General features: G+C 47.8%; 1 protein-coding gene across 5 annotated transcripts in view; it reads right to left on the reverse strand.

Annotated features, from left to right (window-relative positions):
* The window catches only part of ELP6 (elongator acetyltransferase complex subunit 6), a 39,025-nt gene extending 36,692 nt beyond the window's left edge, over nt 1-2,333 (reverse strand). For 2 of the 5 annotated variants that reach the window (XM_073334920.1, XM_073334918.1), the window contains exons 1-2: nt 2,142-2,333; nt 1,247-1,382 (exon numbers count right to left, since the gene is read on the reverse strand). Coding sequence is in view for 3 of the 5 variants with exons in the window: in XM_073334918.1 (XP_073191019.1) it covers nt 1,247-1,291 (45 nt within the window). In the remaining 2 variants the exon portion in view is untranslated. Of the gene's footprint in view, nt 1-1,246; nt 1,383-1,481; nt 1,987-2,141 lie in introns of those variants that run through there. The other 3 variants (XM_073334919.1, XM_073334916.1, XM_073334915.1) reach the window with 2 other exon arrangements.
* Between the last annotated feature and the right edge of the window lie 17,142 nt (nt 2,334-19,475).

Raw genomic sequence — 19,475 nt, forward strand, 5'->3', positions numbered from 1 at the left:
GCCTCCTGGGGCAATAAGTCAAGTGCCCACTATCGCAGGCAGCTCCATCATATATTCAAACAATTTGAACATAAGAACGGCCATGTTGGGTCAGAACAACGGTCCATCCAGCCTAGTATCCTGTCAGTCAGCAAGTTTAAAACAAATAAAAGGAAGTAATTGATCACTTGATCATTACCCTCTGGGGCACTTGGCATTGGCCACTGTCGGTAGACAGGATACTGGGCTGGATGGACCTTTGGTCTGACCCAGTATGACAATTCTTATTTTCTTATGTTAAGTATTTCTTCACACAACACACAGTCAACCTGTGGAACTTCTTGCCAAAGGATGTTGTGAAGGCCAAGACCATAAAAGGGTTCAAAAAAGAACTAGATAAATTCATGGAGGATAGGTCCATCAATGGCTAATAGCCAGGACAGGCAGGAATGGTGTTCCTAGACTCTGTTTGCCAGAAGCTGTGAATGAGCGACAGGGGATGGATCACTTGATGATTACCTGTTCTGTTCATTCCCTCTGGGGCACCTGGCACTGGCCACTGTCAGAAGACAGGATACTGGGCTAGATGGACCCTTGGTCTGACCCAGTAGGGCAATTCTTATGTTCTTAAGTTCTTCCAACAGTGGTCAATGCCAAATCCTTCAGAGGGAATGAACAGAACAGGTAACAGGCAAGTGATCCATCTCCTGTTACCCATTCCTGCCTTCTGGCAAACAGAGGCTAGGGACACTTCAGAACATGGTTTGGACACGGGTCACAGCCCCTCTCAGAGAACCTCATGCCACAGGCTGGGGGAACTCTGGAGAAACAGGAAAGGACACTGGGCCCCGCTTATTGCCTTTCCAAGATGCAAGATTAGACCGGACCTGCAGTCACAGGGAAACACATGGGGGATGCAGCTCCAGGGGAAGCAAAGCAGGGGGGTCATCCAGCCAGCCAGGGATCCCACAGCCCCAGGGATGAGGCAGCACAACTAAGGGGGGCATCCAGCAGCCCAAAGGGGGTGTCAGAGTCATCTGGGGCGGGGGTTCCCAAACTGTGGGCCACAACACAGTCCCAGGTGGACTGCCATGGGCAGAGTTGGGAGAGGCATGGGGTCCCTCCAACCCTCACCCCAACTGTGTACATTGGCAGAGTAGCAGCCAGTGACGGCCCCCACCCAGGGCTGGTGGAGCCCAGCACCCGCAGTGGGCAGCGGAGGGAAAAGTGGAGCCGCCGAGTGGTGGGTGAGGAAAAGGGGCCAAACCTGACAGGCGGCAGCTCCCAGGGCAGCTGGAGGATTCGTGGCCATTCCCCACAAACCGTGGCTGGCAGGCCCCCTGTAGCATCGGTCCAGTGGCCCCCCCAGGGACCGGGGCTCCGCAGTGCCGCTCTGTTTCTGCCTGGACAAAGCCATGAGTTGGACCGTCAAGATAACGGGCAGGTCTGGCCCCAGCACCTGCCTCTGCCTCTGCCTAGCTCTGGCTGCCCCGAGCCCTTACCTCGTTCCTGGGCAGCGGGTGCCTGTGAGGCGTGCTAGGGTGCTGGGTGGGCGACGGGGGCAGGGCTGCCAGGAGGCACTCGGGGGGCTGCTGAGGCAGAGGGTGTCGGCGGGGGCTGCCTGTGGCACCTGCCTGGCCCCTTCAGCCTCTCGCCAGCCCTGGTCCCAGCACGCCCCATTGCACGCTCCTAGTGGGCCACAGAGCCTATTGCAGCTGCACGGGTGGGCCTCAGGGGGGAAAGTCTGGGAACCCCTGGGACCTGCAGCCCCAAGGGGAGGCGGAGCTGGGGGTCGTCCGTCTGTCTGGCCAGGGGCCCTGGGGAAGGAGGCAGAGCCACCACCAAGCCCGCACAGGGACCCCTCGAGGCAGCTAGCGCCCCGCAGGCTCAACGCCCCCCTTTGGGCCGCGTGGGCAGAGCAGGTCTCGCGGGGACTACAGTTCCCAGCACCCAACGCTCCCCGAGCAGGCCCCACACAGACTACAGCTCCCGGCATGCAACGCTCCTTCCTGAGCCGAGGGGCAGGGATGGGACTACAGCTCCCAGCAGGCGCTGCTCGTCCGTGACCGAGCGGTGCATCCTGGGAGTCGTAGTCCCGATCGGGTCCCCCACATCCTATCAGGACGGTGGCGGGCGGCAGCCAGGACCGAGCCCCTCCTCACCTGCTCGGGCCTCTCCGGGGAGGCGTTCAGCAGCTCGTTCAGCTCAACGAACATCCTGCCCCAGGCGTTCTGCTCTGCCTCTCCCTTCGCCACAGCCCGTACGGTGCCCGCCGAGGGACCGCGAGAGCCGTTCGGAAGCCGCGCGGCGGCTCGTGGCCCTGACCCTGTGGAATGTAATACGCATGCGCCTCTCTCGCGCCCCGCCCCCTCGAACTCCGAGCTGTGCTGCCCCAGACTCTGTGACCGCCTCACGTGGGGTGACGATTCCCCTCACGGCCCCCAGCGACCCCCCGTGTGGGGTGACAATTCCCCTCACGGCCCCCAGCAACCCCCCCATGTGGGTGACAATTCCCCTCACGGCCCCCAGCAACCCCCCCATGTGGGTGACAATTCCCCTCACGACCCCCAGGGACCCCCCCCGTGTGGGGTGACAATTCCCCTCACGGCCCGCAGCGATCACCCCACATGTGGGTGACGATTCCCCTCACGGCCCCCCACGAGAGCCCCGCGTGTGGGGTGATAATTCTCACGGCCCCCAGCAACCCCCCCATGTGGGTGACAATTCCCCTCACGACCCCCAGGGACCCCCCCCGTGTGGGGTGACAATTCCCCTCACGACCCCCAGCGACCCCCCGTGTGGGGTGACAATTCCCCTCACGGCCCCCAGCGACCCCCCCGTGTGGGGTGACAATTCCCCTCACAACCCCCAGCAACTGCCTCATGTGGGGTGACAATTCCCCCTCATGACCCCCAGCAACTACCCCCCTGTGTGGGGCAACAATTCCTGTCACAGCCCCCAGTAACTGGGTGAGGTCTCTAGCTGCATGGCAATAAGAATAACAACATGGGGTGTTCATAACTCAGCACAGAGCTGAAGAGGGCCCAACACAGGTCACTCCAAATTGAGCTTTGCAAAGTCTGGGTGTGCTAGTAAATGTTTCCATTTCTGGCTCCCATCTCCGCTCCCTTCTTCCTCCTGCCAGGACCCTTCTTCAGGACTAATCCCAGCTATCATGAGGCATCCTTGTCCCTACAGAGTCCCAGGTGCCACCCCGCTCTGGAGAGCACTATTGTACCTGGTTTCAGAGTAACAGCTGTGTTAGTCTGTATTCTCAAAAAGAAAAGGAGTATTTGTGGCATCTTAGAGACTAACCAATTTATTTGAGCATAAGCTTTCGTGAGCTACAGCTCACTTCATCGGATGCATACTGTGGAAAATACAGAAGATGTTCTTATACATACAAACCATGAAAAAATGGGTATTTACCACTACAAAAGGTTTCTCTCTCCCCACCCCACTCTCCTGCTGGTAATAGCTTATCTAAAGTGATCACTCTCCTTACAAGCTTATGCTCAAATAAATTGGTTAGTCTCTAAGGTGCCACAAGTACTCCTTTTCTTTTTGCGAATACAGACTAACACGGCTGTTGCTCTGAAACCTCTCCTTACAATGTGTATGATAATCAAGGTGGGCCATTTCCAGCACAAATCCAGGTTTTCTTCTCCCCCCCCTTATTTTCCACACACACAAACCCACTCTCCTGTTGGTAATAGCTTATCTAAAGTTATCCCTCTCCTTACAATATGTATGATAATCAAGGTGGGCCATTTCCAGCACAAATCCAGGGTTTAACAAGAAGGTCTGAGGAACCGGGGGGGGGGAGCGGGGGGGAATAAGAAAAAACAAGGGGAAATAGGTTACCTTGCATAATGACTTAGCCACTCCCAGTCTCTATTCAAGCCTAAGTTAATTGTATCCAATTTGCAAATGAATTCCAATTCAACAGTCTCTCACTGGAGTCTGGTTTTGAAGTTTTTCTGTTGTAATATCGCAACTTTCATGTCTGTAATTGCATGACCGGAGAGATTGAAGTGTTCTCCGACTGGTTTATGAATGTTATAATTCTTGACATCTGATTTGTGTCCATTTATTCTTTTGCGTAGAGACTGTCCAGTTTGTCCATGGCAGAGGGGCATTGCTGGCACATGATGGCATATATCACATTGGTGGATGTGCAGGTGAACGAGCCTCTGATAGTGTGGCTGATGTTATTAGGCCCTGTGATGGTGTCCCCTGAATAGATATGTGGGCACAGTTGGCAACGGGCTTTGTTGCAAGGATAGGTTCCTGGGTTAGTGGTTCTGTTGTGTGGTATGTGGTTGCTGGTGAGTATTTGCTTCAGGTTGGGGGGCTGTCTGTAGGCAAGGACTGGCCTGTGTCCCAAGATTTGTGAGAGTGTTGGGTCATCCTTCAGGATAGGTTGTAGATCCTTAATAATGCATTGGACCTATTGTACCTATTGCCTTTCTTAATAGATTCCCTCCTCACATTTTGGGGTTTGTCACTGTGCTAAACCAATGAAAATACAACTATTAAAATGGTTGCCCCAAGCCCTCCTTCCACTTCCATCTTATTTGTTATACTTACAACCCATCAAACCTTATAAGTATCAAAAGTGGAGACATACGGAATCCATAGGGTCATGATGCGGCATATAATCAAGTTGCTATCTTGAAAACAAAGCAATGAATAAATGCAATGCATGACAGTACTAAGCAGTTTGATCTCATGGCTTTCAGTATAATTCCCAAGAGTGTGGCAGGGAATCTGAACTAAAAACGTGGGTTTCCTTCAAGTCTTGTACATGTAGGAGGGCTAAGCAGACATATGTAGATTACCTAGATTACCTCCCTGGATTTCCCAGCTCAGGGAATTGAGATGCCTGACTGACATATTCCAGTCTCCTAGGATATTAACAAATCAAAAATATGTCATTGCAAACAGAGCAGACCCCTTCACATCCCAAATACAGGGGTTTTCTCGTACTAGATAACTCAAAAAGAACAGGAGTACTTGTGGCACCTTAGAGACTAACAAATTTATTAGAGCATAAGCTTTCATGGGCTACAGCCCACTTCATCGGCTGCATAGAATGGAACATATAGTAAGATATATATATATACATACAGATAATTTGGAAGTTACTGTACAAATTGTGAGAGGCTAATTAGTTAAGAAGAGCTATTATCAGCAGGAAAAAAAAACTTTTGTAGTGATAATCAAGATGGCCCATTTAGATAGTTGACAAGAAGGTGTGAGGATACTTAACTTAAGGAAATAGATTCAATATGTGTAATGACCCAGTCACTCCCAGTCTCTATTCAAACCCAAGTTAATGGTATCTAGTTTGCAAATTAATTCAAGCTCAGCAGTTTCTCACTGGAGTCTGTTTTTGAAGCTTTTCTGTTGCAAAATTGCCATGCTTAAATCTTTTACTGACTGGCCAGAGAGGTTGAACTGTTCTCCTACCGGTTTTTGAATGTTATGATTCCTGATGTCAGATTTGTGTCCATTTATTCTTTGACATAGAGACTGTCCGGTTTGGCCAATGTACATGGCAGAGGGGCATTGCTGGCACATGATGGCATATATCACATTGGTAGATGTGCAGGTGAATGAGCCCCGGATGGCGTGGCTAATGTGATTAGGTCCTATGATGGTGTCACTTGAATAAATATGTGGACAGAGTTGGCACTGGGTTTTGTTGCAAAGATAGGTTCCTGGGTTATTGTTTTTGTTATGTGGTGTGTGGTTGCTGGTGAGTATTTGCTTCAGGTTGGGGGGGCTGTCTGTAAGCGAGGACTGGTCTGTCTCCCAAGATCTGTGAGAGTGAGGGATCATTTTTCAGGATAGGTTGTAAATCTTTGATGATGCACTGGAGTGGTTTTAGTTCGGGGCTGAAGGTGACAGCTAGTGGCGTTCTGTTATTTTCTTTGTTGGGCCTGTTCTGTAGTAGGTGATTTCTGGGTACTTTTCTGGCTCTGTCAATCTGTTTTTTCACTTCAGCAGGTGGGTACTGTAGTTTTAAGAGTGCTTGATAGAGATCTTGTAGGTGTTTATCTCTGTCTGAGGGGTTGGAGCAAATGTGGTTGTATCGTAGAGCTTGGCTGTAGACAAGGGATCATGTGGTGTGTCCTGGATGGAAGCTGGAGGCATGAAGGTAAGTATAGCAGTCAGTAGGTTTCCAGTATAAGGTGGTGTTTATGTGACCATCGCTTATTAGCACAGTAGTGTTACTACTCTGTCGTTGCTGATCAGTCCTCCAGGCTGCTATGTAAAGCCACATTAAAGCCATAGGAGGTTATGGGTGTTGTGAGGCTAAGAAATTTTAACAAGGGACCAGTTCAGAGCAGGTAGGATAGCAAGTGCTGAGGATAAGAAAAGAAACAGGCAAATTAACACTTTAACTCAGCTCATGTTGTGGGGATAAATTAAATAAATTTAATACTTGAGCAGCACTGTGACGTGAGAAAGAAGCAGCTGGAGGGAATAATGGAAGGGAGCCTGCTTGCCAGGTGCTGAAGTTCACTGAAGCAATGTGGGAACAAGACACAACAGAATTTCCAACCACGTGGGTCTCTGTGTGACAGCAGATGGGGAAGAGGAAGCTGCACTACTTAGAGAGAAAATAGTGCAATGCCATTGTCAGTGAGCCTGCTTCTGCCTGCTTCTGTCAGTGTCTCTATTACTCACACTGTTCTTTCCTCTGACCATGGCATAACCTCTGGCAATGTCCCTTTGGTGTCAACAGAGCCAGCTCTTTTCTATAGGCAAAGCAAACAATTTCCTAGGGAAGCAGAACAGCTGTTTTCTTCTGTTTGTTGTCTGAATGTCAGTTGGGTGGGGTGGACATTTGCCCTATTGCCCTGTTTGTCTCTAATTTGCCTATGGCAAATGAGCAAAAGTACCTGACCTGGTTACAGATACCAATGGTGTCGCTATTGATAAGAGCCACTCTCACAGATATCACTTGGGCCCACTGTTAGTCGTTTTGATAGTACCCACTGGGACCCTCACAGTCACTGTCACCTCCCTTTCTTTCCATCCTCCGTGGTTAATGGCACTGTTCCCTCCATCAGAGGTCACAAGACCCATGCTAACCTAAACACAGACACTCCTGCTCAGCCACCCAGCAGGCTCAGGAAGGATTGGGAACATCCCTTACAATCCTGACTGCTCTGTCTTAACGAGGGTTGGGAATACCATGGCTGATGAAACCGAGTCTCTCAAGCACCTGCAGACCCCCAGTTCTCTCCTCAATAGCTCACAGTGAGTCCACCTATTTTGCTGCGTCAGGGAACAGAAAAGGAAAGCCCCTGCTGAAGTGTCTGAGAGAAACATGAAAATGCCCTAGAACCCAGCAGGAGGCTGAGTGGACTTCAGGACTCCTCGGCCAGGAGAGTCCTTTGTTGATGGAGCATTGTCTGTGTTATCTAACACCCTGCTAGTAATGGTAACTTAAGAGTCGTTCTTTAAAAGTGACATTCAAAGGGGAAAAAATGGAGTGTGCAGCCTTTTCCACTTCTTTATGATGGCTAAAGAAGGCCTGAAGTTATTTTTAAAGGGGTTTTCCTTTCTGGTTTTTTACATTTGAAATTTTGGTCCTGTCTACCCTGTTTTTCCTGGAAGATTCTATGAAGACCTAGTAGTACTGTGACATCGGAGATACAACATAAATACAGCTGATTAACTGAGAAGAACATTGGTTTGTATTCAGTCATTTTCAGACTCTTTGCTTTTTGTTTGTATAACTCCTATTTAATTCAAATATGAGATTAACAAAGATATATTTTACCTGTGTGTTTATGATTCAGCATCCCATCTCCCTCCAATGAAGGGCTGACAAACCTCATAAACTTCATTTCTGAGACTTCCAATAAATCCTCCAGCAAAATCAGGAAAGGCAAAAACTTGACACTTTTGATAAAAAAAGGAGAAAACCTTTTGGACTTTCATCATAAAGTAGAAAAAAATACCACAAATCCAATGTTCCTGCCTCCTTCTTCTGGTCACCTTTAAAATTAGTTTTTGAGGTTGGAAGCTGAGATGCCTGCCAATGTGCCACCAGGGGGCACCATGCCATCTTCCAGGGTAGATTGAAAAATTCCTGTGGAGTGAGAAAGTGTGCTAAAAAGAGCAGGAGACAGAAAGGAAGAGTCATCAGAGTGGGGGTTTCTTAGGATGGGAGAGACTCTGAGGACCATTGTAGATAAAAGGGACTCAACATACACAGAAAGAAACTGTCTCCTCCTTGTTCCCTGTCACAGAAGTTTCTCATCTGCTCTCCTCCTCTAACACGTCCACTTCCCGCAGTGAGTGACCCCATCATCACATATCCTGGTCTCCCTTGTGCCCACTCTCATCCCCTCCTTTATTCTCCCCTTAATCTCTCAGTCTTTTCTGGAGCTTTCTGCTCACAATACAAACATACTGTAGCTGCTCCCATCTTAAACCACCCTTTGACTCCATCAATTAAACCTCTCCAGCGCATCATCAAAGATTTACAATCTATCCTGAAGGACAACCCATCACTCTCACAGATCTTGGGAGACTAGCCAGTCCTTGCTTACAGACAGCCCCCAAACCTGAAGCAAATACTCACCAGCAACCACACACCACACAACCAAAACACTAACCCAGGAACCTATCCTTGCAACAAAGCCCATTGCCCACTCTGTCCACATATCTAATAGGGACAGAGTGGGCAACGGGACACCATCATAGGACCTAATCACATCAGCCACACTATCAGAGGCTCGTTCACCTGCACATCTACCAATGTGATATATGCCATCATGTGCCAGCAGTGCCCCTCTGCCATGTACATTGGCCAAACCGGACAGTCCTACACAAAAGAATAAATGGACACAAATCAGACGTCAAGAATTATAACATTCAAAAACCAGTCGGAGAACACTTCAACCTCCCTGGACACTCAATTACAGACCTAAAAGTTGCAAATATTCAACAAAAAAACTTCAAAAACAGACTCCAATTAGAAACAGCAGAACTGGAATTAATCTGCAAACTGGACACCATTAAATTAGGCTTGAATAAAGACTGGGAGTGGATGAGTCATTACACTAACTAAAAACTATTTCCCCATGCTAATTTTCCCCCTACTGTTACTCATACCTTCTTGTCAACTGTTTGAAATGGGCCATCCTGATTATCACTACAAAAGATTTTTTTTCTCCTGCTGATAATAGCCCACTTTAATCCACTGGTCTCGTTAAGAGTTGATAAGGCAACCCCCATTTTTTCATGTTCTCTGTATATATATCTATATCTATATCTTCCTACTGTATTTTCCACTGCATGTATCTGATGAAGTGGGCTTTAGCCCACAAAAAGCTTATGCTCAAATAAATTTGTTTGTCTCTAAGGTGCCACAAGTCCTCCTCGTTCTTTCTACCCCTCTTTTTGCATCCCTCCACTAGCTCCCTCTTCTTTATTGCATCAAACATAAGCTACTTAGCTTCACTTTCAAGGCCCTTCAGCACCTATCCACCAGCACTCATTCACTACCAAATGTCAACTCCCGCCTCTGATCGGCCAAGTCAGCCTCCATCAAATTTTCAAATAAGCACCTTTGTGCTTTCTCTCATGCTGCCCCTCACACTTGTGATGGCCTCTCTGTAAATATCCGCAAAGCTACCTCATTATCCTCCTACAAATTCTGCCTTAAAACTCTCCTTTGCCATGATGCCTACAAAAAACTTGACAATGGTTAGGCTACAGGTGTGCTGAAAACACTGCCCTACCGTACTGATCAATATTGTCTCACTGTTTCTTTGTATTCTCCTGTCTCCATCTGTTGTCTCTTGTCTCATGCTTAGATTATCAGCTCTTTGGGGCAGGGAACACCTTTTTGTTCTGTCTGTGGAGTGCCTAGCACAATGGGGTTCTGGCTCATGCATATAAGAAAGAAAGGAAGAAAGAAAGGAAGAAAGAAAGAATCTGAGCAATATGCCAGAGTCCAGGCATTTCAGGGGAAAGGCAGAAGTAAAGGAAAGAGCTTTATCATCAGGACAGGCCAGAGCCACCTACGCTCCAGCCTCACTTCTGTCAGGGCTTGTTCACACTTGGAAGATGCATCATGTTAGAAGATGTGTTAACTAACAATGATGTAAAATAGCATAGACAAGACCTGTCATGCTTAAAATCCTCTTGGCTGGTTCCAAGGCTTAACCACAACCATCAAGCACAGTGTTAAAAGAGCATCGCTCACCCTGTCTACCTGGAGTGTTTTCCAGTTTGGGAGGGTTTGAATGAGGGATTTGCTCTAGGCCCATCTTTAGATTCAGGTGAGTATCACTTTGCCCCCTGGTGCACAAACAGTCAGACAGCGTGTTAGGATCATAATAGTTAGAGATGGGAAATACCAATTAGATCAGGATGCTCTGTCCTCCCCCTGGCAGGGGATGTCTCAGATAGTAAAGGTTATTATACTAATGAGAGGCAAATATTTCCCTTAGAGTCATACACGCCCAAAGGGCAACCCAGCAATGACAGAAAAATGTCATGCTCACAACGGTTCCCTCTCATTGCACTACAGGGAGTGGACTCCTCCAGACAGAGGCTGATCTTTCAATGCTGCATCTCCTTTAAGTCACAATGCCAGGGCTGGAAAGTAACGCTGATGTACAGTGAAATGCACTATCCTCCTCTTGCTCTGCCAGCCCTGCAGTAGTGCTAGACAGAACAGCTCCCAGTGGTGACCCAAATAGATCAAAAGAAATCAGAACTAGTCCCACAGCCCTGACCCTTCTTCATCCATCCCTGGGTCCTGGGAAGTAGTAATGCTGAAAGAGAGATGGGGGTGATAACGGAGAACAGTGAGGCCTGATTCTGTGAGGTGCTGAAGATGGAACCTGAAGGCAGCAGGGCTAGATATGAGTTTTCGGTGCAATGTGGCAGTGAAAAAGGCTGACAGCTTGGTGCTGCATACATAGTGGCACCATGCCCCACGTCTGGACAGGAACGGTCCCTCTCTAAACAGCTCTGGGGTGTCTGCAGTAATGGGTTTATTTCTAGGAATCTCAAAACCTGAAAGACAAACTGGACGAAGCTGAGAGCAAGACAGACAATCAGAGCTCAGGGATTGATGTGGAAGGAGAGATTACGCTGAGACCTGGTCTACTCTATAAAATTAGGTCAAATCAGTTACGTTTGTCAGGGTTGTGTCAGTGATGTAATTAAGCCAACCTAACCCCCTCCTAGACAGCACTAAGTTGATGGAAGAATTCTTCTGTCAACCTAGCTACTGCCTCTTGGGGAGGTGAATTACCTGCGCCTATGGGAGAATTCCTCCCGTCACGGAAGGGAATGTCTACATTGAAGCTCTCCAGCAGTGCAGCTGTGCAACTGTAGCATTGCAAGGGTAGGCAAACTGAGAGTACTAAGGGGAGAGGGAGAGGAACATGATAACAGTAGAGGAAGGTAGAGCAGATCTAGCAGCCACCCTTAAAGAAGATGCTAGACGTCCTTGTGGCCTCCCTCCTAATTAGCTACCATCACATAGACGGATACCTGAGCCTGTTGCCGGGAGGGTTGTGTAGGCAGGAGGGTTGCGGAGCCTGTTGCACAGTCACAGCAGGAGGCCCTTGCGATTTTGCAGACTCAAAACGAAAGCTGTCACCACCCCACCCCAGCAAAGGAGCGAAGCTAGAAAGGTCACAGGATCCGTTCTGTTCATACAGTGTAGAAAGATTACCCTTGTGTTGGTTGCCAGCTCTATCTATTAAATCATTGTCAGTTCTAAACAGTGGGGGAAAAAATCCTGCAGCAGATCTGGGAGGGACAGAGGTAAATTTGGGTCTGAAATGATTAACACTCCCTTGCAATGGAGGGGGCAGGCACCGTTAATGGGGGAAGGGGGATACCAAAACGCCAGCAGTGCCCACCATGGAGGGAAGAGACGCTGCTCCCTTGACCCCTTTTCCTCTCCTTTATTATTTCCCCCTGTCCCTTGCTCTGGGCCTTTAGTTGATGAATCAGAACTCAGTGCTATTTTGTTCTGAGCAAGCGGAGCTAGTCAAAGAGAAGAAAGGCTCCTTGTCTGGAGGTTCATGGCTCTAATCCACTCATGTGTTCAAGACAGAAAAGAGCGAGACAGAGTGAGAAGGACAGACCTGGTTTATATGCCAGTTCCCTCTCTTTTATACCCTCTCTCCTATGCCAACCATTGCCCTGTCACAAAAGACAGTCTCCCCTCCTGGCCAACTAACCAAGCAGCTAAATTGAATAGCTGACTGCAGCCTCTCAAATCAAAAGTGATTAAACATCTTATTAAAGCACATGTGTTATTCTGCTGAATGGGAGGCACATTCCTTTGCCATGAATGTGAAATCAATTCAAGTGACCAATTTAACACAGTGTGGCACCTCTTACCCATTCCCTGCTTCAGTGTCCCACTGTATTGTAGTGAGGCCCTGGATGGGAACCAGACCCCTCAAATGTACCTGCTTATCCAGGGTGTCACTCCTGTCCTTTTGAGGACTAGCTTTACCTCCATTCCCTACAAGATCTGCTGTTATCTCACTTTTTCCCTCCATTATTGATAGCAGATACACTGGATCATTAAACCTGAGGCTATAGAAAACTTTGTAGGTAACAATCAGCAGAGCACTTTATAAACATTAGCCCTCGCATCAACTAGGAAAGTTTCATCAACCTCATTATACACGTGGGGAAACCAAGGCACAGAGCGGCAAAGTGACTTGCCCAAAGCCCCAGAGGGAATGTGTGCAAAAGATGGGATTGGAACTCCTGGCTCCCAGTCATGTATTACCACACCTTTGGGTCTAGGCAAATACAAGGAGTATGCTAGCAAAAGAAGATTGTCTCTCTTATGGGAAAACAATTGAACTCCATGTATCTGGATGGAATAGGAAACTTAGTGGCTCAGATACTACGGTGATGAGGGCAGCATAAGAACCGAGATAGAATAGAACTGAACAGCATAGACTAGAATTGTCCAGGGGAACCTGAGCTGAAGTAATTTACATCTTCTGGCTCTCTTAACACGTTGGTTACATGAACATGGACTCCCTTAGATTTACTCATACACTCCAGCCTGACTCCTGTCCTCAGTTACACCCATGTAACTCACTGAAGTCCATGGGCATGCATGGGTGTAACAATGGACAGAATTTGGCTCTTGGGTTCCCTACCATTTATACCCCCTTACTCATATCCTCTGCATCGAATCTCTGGAGTGTACTGGAATCAGCGTGGGTTCGGAGGCGGTCACCAGTGCACTCAAACAGGTGGTGAGGCATGGTTTTTTTTGGATGTTTGGTTTTTGCTATCTGCTCTATTTTCTGTGCTTGTTATAGCCTGAGCTGCTTTCTGAGCAGCCAGATAGCAGCTAGAGGACAAGGAATAAAAAATGGGTCATGCAGTCTCCAATGTGAAGGTCAATTACAGTTGAAAACATTTCATTTCCCACCAGAAGCCCTGGAAGTCTCACAAAGGTGCTGAGAGCAGCGGCTGTCTGGGAGGAGCGCAATGGCTCAGACCACGATTAATGAGGGCTGAGCCAGTGGGCTGCTGGAAGGCTGACCAACCACTAAACAAACAAATTCAAAAAGCGAAGGCAGAAATGCTAATTTCCCTTCTTTCTCAGAGCCAAACGGTGATGGCAGCCCAGCTACCAAGTGGGAAATTTCCAGTGCTTAATTTGTCATGACAGAGGTGCCGGGGCTCATGCAAATTTTTTACTTTCATAACTGATGTGGCAAGCCCAGAGGTGCCAGGGCTATGAAATGCCAAGCCTAGAGGTGCCAGGGTTCAGCCCTTGCAAGCCCTGGCACAAATCAAGCACTGGAAATCTGCTTAGGGCTTCCCAGGGAAGCAGGGACAGAGTGGGTCCCTCTGGCTACTGGGGCTCTTTATACTCACTGGTTTTTCCCTGCAAAGGAAGTTTTCCCTCTCCTGCAAAACTGAATCATATGGGTAGCCAAATCCACAGCACCTAGCTCTGATAACTCCCCTAAATGTGGGTGGCAGCAAAGTGGGTGGACTGTGTTTCTGAAAGACCCTCATTGCAGGTGCTCAAATACTATGGTGATGTGCCTGGCGTAAGAACTAGCATAGAAGAGATCGCAGAGAGATAAGGACAGGATAAGTCAGCTGTGAATAACACTGGACCTACCTGGTATATACTCTTACAAAAGCTTATGCCAAAATAAATTTGTTAGTCTCTAAGGTGCCACAAGGACTCCTCGTTGTTTTTATTGTTACAAATGCGCTCTAGAGGGACTTGCACACTTAACATATATATACAGCCAGATGGTGGATTCTTTCACACACACTCAGGGGACAGTTAGCATTGTACCTGCTGTACACCTTGTCAACCCCTTAAGTGCATGAAAGGCAAATGGGAGAGTTCTTTGGAAGTTCCTGCCTAGCCAGGTACTGGTTTGAGATCACAGGAAAGTGCAGTCAAGTTTAGCTGGAGAGGGAGCATGGTGAACTATATACTGTGCACAGGGCTAGGGGCCAGGAAATCCTGGTGGCCAAACCCAGCTCTTCCACTGACTTGATGTGCAGGCTCAGGTAAGTCATGCAACGTCTCTGTCAGCCGGTCTGTAACCTGGCTTAGCACTACACTAACCTCCTGGCGTGGTTTGCTGATGGAATAACTAGTGGCAGTTGTAAAGCCAGAAGGGGCCATTGTGATCATCTAATCTGACTTCCTGCATAACACAGGCCGGAGAACTTTCGTGAACTCATTCCTGTTTGAATTAAAGCAGGTCTTTAAGAAAAATATCCCATTCTTATTTAAAAATTGCCAGTGATGGAGACTCCACCACAACCCTTGGTCAATTGTTCCAAGGGTTAATTACCCTCACCATGAAATCTTTCTAGCTTCTACTTCCAGCCATTGGATCTTGTTAGATCTTTGTTTGCTCGACTGTAGAGCCCACTAGCAACTATTTGTGCCCCATGTGGGTACTTACAGACTGTGATCAAGTCACCCCTTAATCTTCTCTGTTAAACTGAATAGATTGAGCTCCTTGAATCTATCACTATAAGGCAGGGGTTCTAATCCGTTACCCATTCTCATGGCTCTGCTCTGAACACTCTGCAATTTATCAACATACTTCTTGAATTGTGGACATCAAAACAGGACACACTATTCTGGCAGAAATAGCACCAGTGCCAAATACAGAGGTAAGATAACTCTCTGATTTGACTCAAGACTCCCCTGTTTATGTTCCCAGGGACGATTCTAAGTTTTATGGTGAAATATTGTTTTACTTCTTTTATGTGACTTGGAGGGATTGGCTTGCAGGCTTTCATCCTTAACAGATGACATTTTTCTAATGGTGTGCTAATTGCTTATTTTTCGCTCTCTGAATGATACATTAGGCTTAGCTTGAGGATGAATTCCTCCTCCAGGGAAAACCAAGAGATCTGGGCACTCACTTGGAGAACGGTACTGAGTAATAGGCATAGTTTCGCTTTCCCTACAGCTCGGAGAAAGATCTTTGTAAATGTTGCGCTTGATCATGCCATCCCTGCTCACACAGAAAGCCAGGTTCTGATGTCGATAACTCTAGCACAAATCTGGAATAATGCTATTGAAACCAATGGAGTTAGTCTTGATTTATACCCATGTAAGTGAGAACAGAATCTGGTGCAAAGTCACTGAAGTTAATAGGAGGTCTGCTTGAGCAAAATGGCAGGATTGGGACCGTCTTTTATTCAGCTCCTACAAAAAAACCCACCTGTGTAAACTTTGATTTAGGGTTGTTACATTGCATATCACCCCAATGCAAACCATACAAAGCAAGGAATAATGCCAATTGCAACTGTCCTCTGAAGAGTCATTATGCCCAGTTTGGAAGTCGAAGTTCAACCATTAAGGTGTGTCACCCTCTGATTTTAGTGCTGATTTAAGTGCAAATCTCAATGTGACCTGAACTACAGAAGTGTGACCAACGCAACCACAATACATCAGACAACAATGTCTGATTGAAAAAGTATTGGGTGAAATCCTGCTTTCGCTTACACTGTGTTAGTCCAGAGTAACGCCTGTGACTTCGCCCCTGTAACTGAGAGCAGAAGTTGGCTTGGAGGGTTTGTTTATAGGGGGGGTCACATACTGAAATGCTGAAGGGTAGCCTCACTGTCTCGGTAAGCACCACCGACCAGGTCAATATATTGTTACTCCTTAATTGTATTACAGTAGCACTTAAGAGAATCAAAGAAAAGAGCCCCTCAGCCCCATTGTGCTGGGTGCTGTATAGTCAGCAGTAAAAAGGTATTCTCTGCCCCAGTGAGCTCAGCAACGAGGTTAGGACAATATATAACGGGTGCCGGAAACAAACGAAGGAGCAGGAGAGGATGAGGCAAACTAAGTCAGTCACTGTACGCTGAACAGTGGTCTCTGCTCACCGTGGGCCTGATCCAAAGCCCAATGGATTCAATGGAAAGACTGCCGCTGATTTCAGTGGATCCGGCCCCACCTGCCTGTCTATGATAAGCATTGCAGGTAACATGGCAGGACTGAGGCCACAGGTGGGATTGGAAGGAGAAGGCTTTAGAAGTGTGGCTGATTTTTGCAAGCGGTTTTCCCACTCATGCAAGAAATCCCTAGTCCGTTGGAGAGCGAAGTGACCCACAGACAGTGACAGCTGGGGATGTTGGCAGAGAGAAAGTGAGTGATTGATGTGGGGAGGCATTAACAGAGTAGCTAGGCAGGTCAAGGGAAGTCGGAAAGGGATTTACAGGCAAGAAGCTTGAGGCAGTGGAAATATTCTCTTTTTGTCCCCCATTGCTGAGTCTGGTTTCTACGTCCTGTTGTGATCACCAACAGCAGCTTTCTTCTCCCCTTCGTACTATGGCCTGTCAGTCTTCTGGTCACATCCTGTCTAATGTAGCCTGCACGCTCTTGTCTTCCTTATTTGTGCACCTAAGGGACATTATGTACATCACCATTTCTCAACACCAGGCAACATGGTGCCGGTTCATTATCCTGCTCAAGTGATTGAATTCCTTCAGCATCAACAGGGTGAAAAATCCAGGAGCAAACCTTTGCCTTATGCCCTGGACTTAATCTGGGGGAGGAAACTAGGACATTAATAATTGAAATGTAATGATGAGGCACTCAGCAGTACCAATTCCAGTTATTAAAAAAAATTTCTTTTTACGTAACAGTTTGGCAACGTTAGAAGATTGTGAGCTGCTGTCTGGAAACACTCCTGTCACTGGAATAGACAGTGACATTGACCGAACTAGTGGGCTTGGGGCAAATAGTTATGAACTTTTTCTCTCTCTCTCTCCCCCTCTCTCTGAAGATTAGTTTGAGAGAAAAGTATTTGGGAATAATAATAATTTATTATAATAGTTTGAAAAATTTAAAAAATCTAGTAACAGGGCATCTTCACTGTACATAGTACTTCACAAAAAACCAAAAGCTTACCTAGTGCTCATCTGAATTAGTAAGGGCGTCACATTCAGCATTCTAATTATGCTTGGCATTTACAGAAAGCAGCCTCTGATTTTAGATGACCACCTTGAGACATCTTCAAAGGTATTGAGGTGTCTCGTTACCTTGTTAGGCACCTAAGTCCCCCATTTAGGCATTCAGCAGTCTTCTAACCCCGTAGGCACCTAAGTCCTGTAGGTGTCTTAAGTTTCCGCTGGTCAGCAGCCATAAAAGAGCCTAAATCCTGACACCACCCACAACTAACGAGCCGCTGAGCCTCCTAGCATATGCGAAGACCCCTCCACCAAATTCTCAAATTAGTCGGAGGAATATCTATCTTGCCAGAGAGTCTGATTCTTTAGGCATGCGCTGAGCACACCTAACAGCTACTGGACCCCCGCAGCATAGCTTCAGATTCCAAGGCCTGAAGGGATCATTGTGATCATCTAGTCTGACCACCTATACAACTCAGGCCAGAGAACTGCCTCAAAATAAGACAGAGGGCTGGCTGCAGGCCTCCAGTAGGTAAGGGGGCAGCACAGCATCCGCACAAAAGACAAATGGGGGCCCAGGAATATATGGGGTGAGCATGAGAGAAGTACTGAGTGTGGCAGGAGCGAGAGAGAAACCGTTTTGATGGCTACAGCATGGGCTACCTAAGCGTCTACCTTCCATTGACTGCAGGGAGAGTTCTGAGCGCTCAGCACTTCTGAAATCAATCCCTGTGGGTGTCTGAAGTTGGGCATCCAAAGGCTGAGACATCTAAAATGTGCCAGTTTGTCCTGACACTTCACCCCTCACTGTGCTTAAGAATGGCCTTGCGCCTGGGCATGAAGTTTCCTTTCATCCGATGAAGCGAGCTGTAGCTTACGAAAGCTTATGCTCAAACAAACTGGTTAGTCTCTAAGGTGCCACAAGTCCTCCTTTTCTTTTTGCGAATACAGACTAACACGGCTGTTACTCTGAAACCTCTCCTACCTTGATAGCACTGGTGGGGCTTTTTTGGACCAGCCGGGTGTGGCCTCTACGCCTAATTACCTGCAACAGCAGGAGGAAGGAGAAGGGGTTATTGCTGGAGCTAGGGCTTTGGAGTGATCGTCTGTGTGACTGACTCCACTGTGGAAGGGGCAAGAGAACTGACTAGGCTCAGGGCCCTCTGTGTCATTTGAATTTCCCTTCCCATTGCTTCTCTTCAGCTGCACCTGGTGTGCCCAAGACCATAGCGCGCAGTGAAGTGCAGCACTGATTGCCTTCCTGGCAGTGTTTCATCAGCACCGGACTGGTAACTTTTTTCATCCAGCCTTCTCTCCCCTCCCCACCCCAGCAGCTGACGAGAGCGGCAAATATGGGAAATGGCTTGACATGGCAATGTTAGTATGAGAGCGTGCGCTTCTCCTCCGCATGCCTTATCCGGAAGGCTTTATGAAGGGCAAAGCTCGCAATGCCATCACAAACACACTCTCAACCTGAGCCAAGATGAAAGGGGTGAAGGTGCAGTAGGGCCCCCACCTTGCAATGGAGTGAATTGAGGCTCTGACTCAGTTTCACCCTGGCACTACTAGGCAAACCAAGCAAGCCCAACAGGCCAAATCCCATTGAAGCCAACAAGAGCTTTTCCTAAGTAAGGACCTCAGGAAATTACCCCTCTTCTAAAAACATTTCTCCAGGATCCTCGCCAGCTGTGGGGAGCCCCCCACAGGCGCCGTGAGGAAGTTGCGTTGGGAATTCTGCACTGGGGGCTGCTCCGTGTGAATCAGCAATCAGCACCCCAGCAGGGTGTCAGACAGTACCATCCGGCTGGACATTAGCTGCTATTTGTTATTCTGTTTAACATGCTTCAGTCTGCCAGTAAGGGGCAGAAACAATATAATGTGACTTGACTGGGTTAGCACAGCCCATGACTACTGGATAGCAACTAGATGCAGTGAACAGCTTGCTGCCAATCCATGCACTAACGTTTTTTCAAATCAGGTGCAATTCAAGATCAATGCACCACTACTTTGAGGACTTCAGTGCTGCCCAGACTTTCTGCTGGATCTATGGATGGGTGCGG

The sequence above is a fragment of the Lepidochelys kempii genome, chromosome 2 (assembly GCF_965140285.1).
Source record: "Lepidochelys kempii isolate rLepKem1 chromosome 2, rLepKem1.hap1, whole genome shotgun sequence".
NCBI lineage: Eukaryota > Metazoa > Chordata > Testudines > Cheloniidae > Lepidochelys > Lepidochelys kempii.